Here is a 10,810-nt window from a genome sequence, read left to right as displayed (position 1 = left end):
AATTTTCATAGTTGAATCAACTCTTCTGACTTCTATTATATTTTATTTGGATACACTTAGACCTTGAACTTTCATATAATTGTGAGAACTTAAAATTATGAAATAATTTGATATAATATTTAGTAAAAAAAAACTAAATTGAGAAAAAAATTCAAAAGATATAAGACTTGGTATAAGAAATTTGGAAAAAATTTGAAAAGATATTAGATTTAGTACAAGATTTAGGAAGATTACATACAAAATTAACATTGCTAAATCTCAGTGTATAATCTAACAATGTGTATCGAGAAAATTCAAAACAATCGATAAATTAGAAAAAAATATTTTTTTAACTAAATCTCGGTGGTCAATCTCGAATAAGATGGACTGAAAAATTATTGGTATTAATTTTGTAATGTGAAAACTTAAAAAAGATTATTTCCGACAATATCTCAAAACCAATGATACTATTTTTGGCTGCAAGATAATTAAATAGTAAATGAAATCTTAAATAACTCATGACTTGAGTTTATTCTAATACTGTTTTTTGCCACTAGATCTGATCTAGTGATTTGTATCTTTTTATTCTTTAAATTCTTTTGAAGAATTTCAAAAAGAAAAAAGAAACTGATTCTACTGTAATTTTTCTAAAAGATTATTTTCAAATTTCGTTCTATGATGATTAACTCTGTAATGATATATGGTAATATTTTGAAAAACTTGAATTATATATATGAATGCATTTAAACTTATATTTAATCACGGTTAAATTACAAATTTAATTTTTTTCTTTTTTAAGGAAATAGAGTCTAGTCTTTTAATTTTTAAATATATAATTGACATTTAATTTATTGAATTTTGTTCAACATTAAGGTTATGAGATGAGAACACTTTTTAAAATTAAGAGACAATATGAGAAAATTTCTAACTCTTCCTTCATATGTACTCCCTGCACTCCTATTTTGAAAGGTAAAGATAGTACAATATCTTAATTCATAGGTTCTACACAATTTTTAGATGTTTCTTTTATGGCAAACAATGAATTGTAGTATAAAAAATTGTCCATAGTAACAGACAAGTTAGACTAAATTTAACTTTACATGAATTTGTGCTCCCCCTAACGTCCGACACTGTTCTCTACGGTCGTGCCAACCCAGCCCAATGATGAGGGTCAACGGGAATGCAATATTAGAAGGTTCCAGATTCACATGAAATTTCTTGACGCAAAAGAAAGGTAAAAATGAGAGATCATTGACAATGTTCTAAAATAGGACGACTTCTAAAACTTTTGTGGACTAAATCAGTTGAAATTCGGAAAGAATCTCAGCTTCAAATTCTGCATTCTCAAAATATCATATTAATCCCGACACATTTCTCCATGTCACTAGAAGAATTGCCACTAAAAGAATTAAAAAGTAGGAAAAAAGAAACCCAAAACCTTCAAAATTGAGTGGGATTTGTAGTAGTTTTCTATGTAACAAACGGGGATTTGCAAACTATATACTATAGAGAGGACCAGAAAATAATACATGCAATATCAGTACAGTTCAATACGATTAGGAGCAGCATATTACCGAGCATTCCTTCCCTTTCAAGGGTTGAAAAGTTTTCTGAAAGGTCCATCTTTCCTGTCTTTTGCAGCTTCAGTAAGAGCCAAGAATCTTTTGAATCCAGTAGTGGCAGCTCCTCGTCCTAGCGCAGCTGCTCGAGTAAGGACATCCTCCCTGGATGCCATAAGCCCGACTGTAGAAGGACTGGTAACTGTAGGAGCTGGAGGGGTGCTGGAGACAACAGGTGGAGCCGAAGGTGATGAAACTGAAGGCTGCGTGATCCCTGGTCCGTGTTTGTTGAAATCATCCAGTATGCTTTGCTGATCAGCTTTCTTAAATCCCTACATGTGCCATAACGTGATTAATGCAACACAAAAGGCACAGCTGTTTCACAAGCCTATATTTTTTATTTGAAACGTGGCGAGTGCAATAAATATATGCACAAAACATGGAGCAAATGCATCAACGTGCTTTACTACATGGAGTGTAACTTTTCTAGAGAAAATATTGAGCTTGACCTTGACCTTGGCCTGGAAACTAATCCGACGATAGGAACCCTTCAGAAATTGATAGAGCCATTTATTTAACATATTCCAGCTAATAACACATTCATTTCATCCAAATGCAGCGAGATTGAATTTCTTGCTGGATCTTTATTTGTCAATTTGCAGGAATATGAACTTGGTCACATGATTAGAGGCCTGTAGTTGGGTCGTAACTCTATTCACGAGACTCATTTCCAACTAGACTAGGAGATGTTTCAAAAAAAAAAAAAACTAAAGAAAAAAAAGACTAGAATTTTTTTTTTTTTTTTTGAGAAAAATATATACATGAGTGAAATGAGTCATGGTGTATCATGAGCGTGGTTTTTACATGCTGTATCATGGTCAATTTCTTTGACAGGTAATAGATATTCCAATCTCCCAAGTATAATTTATGACTCATATAACGGTAACATGATCGTCTTATTTGTTGGTCATGGTCAACGTTAATGTGCAGTGTACAAAGTGCATAAGTTGTGAACTGTCCACATTTTAGGTAAAACTTTGTGAAATAGGAATAAAAGAGAAGCAAAAATGTAACCTTAAGTTCCAGAATTCGCTGGAACTCCATCGGGGTTCCTTCCGGCAGTAGAGCACGATACGTATCTGCCACAGAATCGATGGGGGAAAGTATAACCTGTGCAGAAAATAAAGATAACTGTCAGGATATTTAGGGGAAACTTTAGTTGACTTGAGACCTTTGTTTGACCGTGCCAACGCAGTTAGAGAATTGTTTGTATTGTATCAACCAGCTCCAATCAGATTTAACAGAAGACTCCAGGATTATCATTTTAACAGCTCCAATAATAGCAGTTCTTTGAGAAATTTAGACCAATAAAAGTAGGAGAATCGTAAGGATAAAGGTCAAGAGTGTGTCTCTTGATAATTCCCCTAACGGCTTCCATCACTAAAATTCCCTCCTGTTTTAAGTTGATCCTAATGGGATATAGCCTTTTCAAAATTTTCCTGACCTCTAACTTGGGATAAAATTTGGCTTTAGAGAATGGAAAAAAATACCAACAAGGACGTTGCGCCTTGATTACAAACCTTTAAAAGAGCTTCAGCTTTGCTCATCTCACGACTTACAAATTTTGAATAGCTAGTGGCACCTGAAGTCTGAGAAATAACCACAAAAATGAACTAGTCGGTAAGAAAATTCATCGAACCTTTATGAGAAAGAAGTCTATTTTTAGATGTATTTAATGATGATGATGGCGACAATAATAATAATTGTGGAAAAAACAATCGTCAGTAACTTGAAAGTTCAGTTAACTACACAAATCATGGTTCAAAAGTCATCTCAATAAAATTGAAGTAATGGCATAGAACGAGTACTTAAAGAGCCTGCTACTTTAAGCGCATCTTTTAAAAAATGCAAAGCCTTGAAAATTGGAGAAACTAGCAAATTAGTTGTAATATTACATGCCCAAGATAATATGAAACCATGAAAACGAGGAAGGAAATCTGGAATAGGTTTGTGGTTTAAAGCACGGCAAGAGTATCAAGGTCAAATGCCTCAACAGATGGAAGGAAAGAAAGACCTTTTAACTTTTTCAGATAAGTTAAATTCTTTTGATTTCTCATGCGATCTTGTACAATTCATGGTTTCAAATGGGATCGAGGTTTCTGTGTTGTTGTTTGTAAGTTCTTAATTAAAGTTTCTGCTGTGATGGGTCTGATTCTTAATTGACATTTCCTAAGAAAGTCTGCAGCCGCCCAAGTTTCTTTTGTTTCTGATAAAAAGAAAATTCCAGAATGGGAAACAGTATAGACACATTAAAAGATGACTTGAGAGCAGTGCCAGGTTAGTTATTGTGATTCTGAACGTACCTGTCGACCAAGGGAAGGAATGTCAAGAAGAATTGTTTTCACAGCTTGAGTGTCCAACAACATCTGTACAAGCATTTCAACTGTTACTTATGATATATCAAAATCAAACCCAGATCTTTCTATCAGCATTCAGTTCTTATATAAATCACTAAATGATGAATTTGTGGAGAAATGGCCAAATGAATAGTCTATCACATTTAGTTTGGCGTCTTTAATCATCTATGGCCTGTGCAGATTTGTTTCCATTTTTCTAATGCACATAACATCACAGGCATGTACATAAATATATAGTGTTAAGGTTCTTTCTGCAACAACGATATTTCATTTACTAGAAACTAGGGCTGTTTGATAATGATTTTGGTTTTAGTATCTGGTCTTTGAAATTTATGTTCCTCCCAATTTCTCTATTATAGTTTTCATTCAGACACTTGAACTCCGGGTTAAATTCTAAAAACAAAAACAAGGTTTTGAAAACTAATACTTAAAGTTTTTTAAAATATGAGTTGAAATGAACAACAAAATATAGAACTTATGAGTGGAATAGTTTTTATAAGTTTAATTTTCAAAAACCAAACGGTTATAAAATGGGGTCTAAGCAATTCCAAAATGAAGTTTCAATTTTTTATACCCACGAGTGTCCAGGCTCACCTCCGCACACCTCAACTGTTTTCATAGGATAAACAACTAACCCTACACTACATTTAGTCATCAAGACTATTCAAATCTTTTAAGTATGTCGCTTTGGCACATAAGTTATATCAATTATTTTTACGGGTATTGATATGGAAGTTTTAAGTTTATTTAGTTATTCTTTAAATGAATGAGAAAGAAGACAAATGTGCACAAAGAAATCATTCATCAGGCGTAGGCATATATTGGTTGTTATGGGCATTCTAAAACTTAGGTTGACAATAAAAACTTATTTCCCAGAGGGTAAAAACAGTACACAAAGGATCAAGCTTGTAATACTTGTTGGGCTCCCGTTTCTGATATTTGCTTGCACTTGAAGATGTTGGCATAGAAGCGCGGACCAAGAGATGATGCAAGCTGAAAGAAATGGGCGAAGGCATTGGCATACAAGCAATAATATAGAGAAAAGTAAAAAACACACAAAAGGGACATTATAAAGGTAATTGAACAGGATGATGCTGAAAACTAAATAGTAAGGTTGACTATAACACGACTGCAAACTGTAAAATAAAAGGAACCATCCTATCAATGATCACCTTGTCCAAGAAGAACTGGAAGTAAAGAGGTGAAAGAAGTCTGCCAAGTACGGGAATGCTGGTTGTGAGAATCATATTAATGCCATTGACATACCTGAAATCGGGTGGGGGTGCAAACAAGACTAACGATTAATGTTCCAATTACTAATAAACTTGAAAGTCAGATAATTCTTAATCGGTGACAGCTCCAGTGCCCAACTAAACACCTTCCAAGGCAACTTACATTTTTTTGGATGAGAATGAGTGTATTGAACAATGAGCACCAAAAAAAATTACAAAGGAAGGAGAGGATACAGCATTCTTCCAGAAATATGAAATGACAAGAAATATGGATGTGGACACAGGCACTCGGGACAAATTCAAAAGGATGTGGGTGCATTAAAAATTAAAAAATAATTTAGAAATAAAATAAAGTTTTAAACACAACAATGTGGAATACGGGGATTCTAAATGGCACGAGATTTTTATATATTTTATTGCAAATATGACTAAATTTCTTTTTCCAATTTGTAATAAATGAAAAGGTGGATGCCATGAGCAAGGGTAGAATGCTTCCAATGTTCATGTCAGAAGAACTTAAGGCCATGAAAAAGTTGAATTGTCGGCAATATTGTTAATGAGACGCATGCTTCTTGGCAAATATGGAGCCGGGATTATTGCTAATTTCCTTTGGAGACGTCAGCTTGCTTTGCTTTGGGATCACTTTTTGGAGCTGTGCAGGAGTTTTTTCAGCTCACAATGAAGGTCGTCATTCTATGATTCAGAGGTTTTTTGTATCCACTTTTTTTGGGAATATGGGACAATTCATTTGGAGTAGGGATGTTTGTGGGGATCTGGACAGAGATTCTCTGTGAAGGATTGTTTCCCATTTAGTGTTATTTATTTATTTATTTACATAAAAATCTCAATTAAATGACTTTTTGTAGAAATTTTTTAATTTAATGGTCAAATGAAATCCCCATTTAAAGGGAAATTTAGTTTTCACTTGTGTCAAATGGGGCGGGAAAAGAGATGAGGACCATATTCCCCCTTCCCCTGGGGAGATTCTCTTTCCCTGTTCAGGCCAGTCCACAAGAGGAAAAAGAACATCCCTATCTTTTTTTGGGAGCACTTGGCTTGATTGAAATATTTTGATTTTTATGAGTTGAGATATTTAAGTTTAGGTTTGGTCTTTAGCTAGGTTTAATGCTTCTCTTTACACCTTGGTTACCAACAGTACTGTAATTATTCGGTAGGTCTGATTCTTCTAGATTAGAGTCATTTTTTCTAAAGTTAGCTAGTGTGGCTCCTTGTTTGGGCGGTCTTTTTATATGCCTTTTTGTAATCTTTCACGTATCTCAATTCCACATTGTTTCTCATTAGACATTACTTTTATTCTAAAAATATCCAACGATTTTAAAATCTTTAATCTTATAGAACCAGACTGCCCATTAGTTTGTCCACATGCATTAAAAAAAATCATCGGGGAGGTCCTCACTGACAGGAAAGAGAGGTTTTCAGGCCTGCCTATTAAATCAATAAAATTGTTTCCTATCGAAAATAATAATAACCATAAAAGCATTGTAGAGATCCTAACAGGTAAGAGAGTCATTCAGGAACTACGAACTACTTCTATTTTCGATGTATTCTTTATCTTCACTTATTTTCAACAATTTGTCTCTTAGGGAAGCTTCTTGATTTTAAATTGAGTGATAAAGAAGGGGGAAAGGGGACATACTCTGATTGATCACCAACACTTTCAAGAGTACCCCATGGAACGCGAGTCATTGCTGCCATTTCTGAATCAAATTTAGTTTCCAGACCATGCACCAAGGTGACCAACGCTTTTGTTATTACTGCCGAGAATTCATCCTGCAGAACAGTACATGCTATGGAATTCAATTGAAAAAAAGTTATCCTCCACTGCAGTTAGGTAATGAATACCATACCTGCACCTCTGACATATCTACCGCATCCACTAGTTGAGAATCAATTATCTTTTGCACACTTTCAGCCAATTCACCAGACTGAACGCCCCCACCACAAAAACATAATAATAATGAATAAATAACTTGATGTTACTGAAAGACAAAATTTAGAATGAATTCTTAATCAGATATATAGTTTTTCATTCTAATGGGTCAGCTATTCAAGCAATATATCCCTCAAGAAAATAAAAACAGAAAAATATTTATTTTTCAACCACTATAAATATATTGATTAAGATGATAGCCACGAAGTACAATGATGATCATGTTCATGACCACTAAAAAAATCTGTGTCCAGCCAATGCAGGAAAGGTATAATTTAGTTTTCCAGTACATGCATCTAAAGATGGAAAAAAAGGCTTGACAAATCAACTAGTTAGTATATCTGTTTTGTTAGCTAATTCTCGGTTCTTAGCAATGAAGTTCCAAATATCCTAATAAAAAAATCTTCAATCAGGTATTTCCCTAGCTTGTTTGTGCAATAATTAGGAGGGATTCTCGGTTAACAATTGTCCGTCAAGTTTGAATGATGCAATGCCATCTTCTTAACTTAGAGTGAATCATGCTTTCATTATTGATAAATTGCTTTCTTTAAATCCTTTTTTGAAAAAAGAAAAAAAATGTTACAGTTAGTGTCCACCAGACAAGTAAATTACCAAAAAGAATAATCGAGAACCAATAACAAGGTAAAATGAAACTATCCAAAAGGCAACTTACAGTCTTGTGGCAATATTCAGCTGAATTGACTATGTAACAGATAACTTTTTCATCCTTGTCAGAAGTCTGTTCACAACTTTCACACGCATTTAGAATATAATAAAAAAATAAATGTAATTCTTAATGAAGGAAAAGAAACTCAATATTGCTCTTTAAGCACCTTTATTTGTCCATCCATGCCAGTGGCTGCTGCAACAAATCCCGTGCCACCCTTGGGAAGTCTTGCAAAAAGTTTGTTAGCATAAGCTTTTAGCACTCTTTGGAATACCTGGCGATGAGAAAAGTCCAATAAAGATTATTCTAAAAGAACCACTGTGTTAGCATTAGCTACTGTGCATATTTTGGAACGGACCATAGTTTTTATACAGTTGCAGTACATAACTGAAATACATAACTCTTATCTGCATAATGACTATTTCATTGGCATGCAATTATTTAAAGAGTATCTTCCTTGTGAAAACGTGATGATAGAAATAGATAACTACCACACAGAGGGTAGTTTATCCATCATTCAGACATAACTGGAATAGATACCCTATCATTATGAAAAATATCAATATGAACAAAATGTTCTTTTTGGATTTTTCCAAATATCTTTACTAGATCATTTTGATCTTGACATACAAATTTATGCTGCTTAATAAGCCCTCGTAATGAGAGAGTGGCATACAACATGCAAACTATGTATATGGCCAATCTCCAAATAGATGTGAATCTATAAGCATTAATACCCAATGTTCATTCTCACATCTTCTTTAGCAAAACTACTGAATCATTCTTAAATTACCCCAAATACAAGCATCAAACCTAGATCTTTATACCGAGAAATTTGTATTACGATAAAGGAACGACAGTTAGTTTTATAATCTTGATCGTATGAAAACTCAAACCCTTTCAGGAGCAAACATTTATTATTATTATTACTATTTTTGAAGCATACTCTTCACATATTAAACTTGAAGAAAATGGACACTCCCGCCTTAATTAAAATGTTGTAGTATAATTTTACTACCCCCATAGACCCAGATTAAATTATCTGAGTGAAGTACAACATGCAGGATCAACCATAACAATAATTGTTGATGTGGATATAGAATGCACCTTGAACAAATTTAATAATGTCTGGTTCTTAGTCAAGGCACTACACCTCTTTAAGCTCCTTTTGATTATTAGAAACAACTGCAAAAAAGAATAGCCAACGATAAAGTAATTAGAATATGCAAAGAGTGAGTACAAGGACAAAGATTCGCAGCAGGAAATTAAGGACAGAGATACTCTTAGGGAAATTCTTTCCCAGTTACAGGATGGTGATCTGTTTTATACTCGAAAACAGATTCAAGATACCTTTTCTATGCTGCTTTTTTTTTTAATAGGAAACAAATTTCATTGATGTATGAAATTTATAAAAATGGACCAAAACCATACCAACGGAATTACATAAGACTTCTCCAATTGGTCAAAAGGGAAGAAAGGGTGTATGTGTTAAAGAAAGATGTGAATTTACTCCAACTCATAGCATGAAAGATAATAAGATTAAAATAGCTACCAAAAGAGCTCCCCCTATCTTTGAAGAGACGCTTGCTTCTCTCCTTCTAAGTGATCCATAAGAAAGCACGTATCAAATGTATCCACATAATTCTTCTTTTGTTTTGTGAAGGGATGACCGGTGAGTGTGAGGGCACCAATAGAATCTTTTGGGAGGGCAGTGTACCAACCAAAAGAAAGGAAGATCTCCTTCCAAAACCTCTCTGCGAAGTGACAGTGTATAAAGAGGTGACTTGATGAGTCTGAGCCAGAGTTACAAATGAGGCAACAGTGGGGAGAGAGGACCATGTGGGAGAGGCGAATATGCAATCTGTCAATAGTGTTGATGGCATTGTGACTAACTTCCCAAATGAAGAACTTAATCTTTTTTGGGTAAAAATCATTCCATATAGCATCATGGAAGGGGTGATCCGAGGATTCCAGAACAGTTCCCAGAACAGAGGTAAGAGATTTTGTAGAGAAAGATCCTTTGGCGTCTGGCTCCCAAATCAATTTATCCTTGTCAGCGGGTAGATGGACACTGTAAAGGCTGTCCATGAGATCGAGCCACTCCTCAATCTCTTCATCCTTTAGATTTCTCTTGTAATACAGAGACCATCCCTGTCTAAGATCCCACAAATCAAGAATGGAAGACCTTTTTTGTGTGGATAGGTAGAATAATCCGGGGAAAATCTCTTTGCGAGTGGAGGCTCTGATCCATCTGTCATACCAAAAAGAGGTGCTTTCCCCATTACCCACTTTGATTTTGGTATTTTCTTTAATAAGATTCATATGCTCCAAAATATCTTTCCAGGGACCCCTAATATAGTTGGGGAAAATGGTACTGGGCCAAGACTTAAGAGGAGTCTAACCATATTTTGCTTCAACCATCTGTTTCCAAAATGCCCCATCCTCAAGGTAATGTCTCCAAACCCATTTAGCAAGAAGAGCACAGTTCTTATCAGCCAAACTCCGTAGACCAAGGCCCCCTTGTGCATGAGATTTGATAACCTTGTCCTATCTAACAAGGTGTGAGCCATTTTGTGTTGTACCCCCTCCCATAGAAATGTGCATTATGTAAATGTGCATTATTTTTACTTTAAAAATACCATACAATTATTGGAAATATAATAAATCATAGACTATCACATAGCATTAAGAATTTATTAAAAATTAAATACTAAAATTTAAGAATGAGGGATGGAAGCTATGATGGATTTCAGGAAACATTCCTTATCCCCAAAAAAGGGGCAGCTCCTAACAGGTAACATTGATACCTCATCTTTTTCTTACTTCTTTTATGCGTAAATGGCACAATGCACAAATTATTCTCAGGGAGTAAAGATGCCAACTGACCATCCACATGGTCATAGGCAAACACAAAGCTCCATGAATACCACACACCTCACTAGAGTAGGGAGTTTCTCTCTTCTTTCAAGCAGACATTCAGTTGCTGCACAAAATCAAACTTAAAG

The 10,810-nt window shown here is 34.6% G+C and overlaps 1 protein-coding gene across 2 annotated transcripts in view; it reads right to left on the bottom strand.

The window, feature by feature from the left end:
• Positions 1-1,212: 1,212 nt before the first annotated feature.
• LOC120085323 (vacuolar protein sorting-associated protein 53 A) overlaps positions 1,213-10,810 on the bottom strand; it is a 53,628-nt gene continuing 44,030 nt past the window's right edge. For both annotated transcript variants that reach the window (XM_039041254.1, XM_039041255.1), the window contains exons 15-25: positions 8,913-8,990; positions 7,972-8,079; positions 7,812-7,877; positions 7,056-7,133; positions 6,845-6,978; positions 5,128-5,221; positions 4,871-4,948; positions 3,902-3,964; positions 3,119-3,187; positions 2,613-2,708; positions 1,213-1,870 (exon numbers count right to left, since the gene is read on the bottom strand). In XM_039041254.1, coding sequence (XP_038897182.1) covers positions 1,571-1,870; positions 2,613-2,708; positions 3,119-3,187; positions 3,902-3,964; positions 4,871-4,948; positions 5,128-5,221; positions 6,845-6,978; positions 7,056-7,133; positions 7,812-7,877; positions 7,972-8,079; positions 8,913-8,990 — 1,164 coding nt within the window. In that variant the 3' untranslated portion in view covers positions 1,213-1,570. The remainder of the gene's footprint in view (positions 1,871-2,612; positions 2,709-3,118; positions 3,188-3,901; positions 3,965-4,870; positions 4,949-5,127; positions 5,222-6,844; positions 6,979-7,055; positions 7,134-7,811; positions 7,878-7,971; positions 8,080-8,912; positions 8,991-10,810) is intronic.

This window comes from Benincasa hispida, chromosome 9, assembly GCF_009727055.1.
Source record: "Benincasa hispida cultivar B227 chromosome 9, ASM972705v1, whole genome shotgun sequence".
NCBI classification, from domain to species: Eukaryota; Viridiplantae; Streptophyta; class Magnoliopsida; order Cucurbitales; family Cucurbitaceae; genus Benincasa; species Benincasa hispida.
The sequence above is the reverse complement of the archived record's forward strand: the minus strand, read 5'-3'. Positions and strand labels throughout refer to the sequence as shown.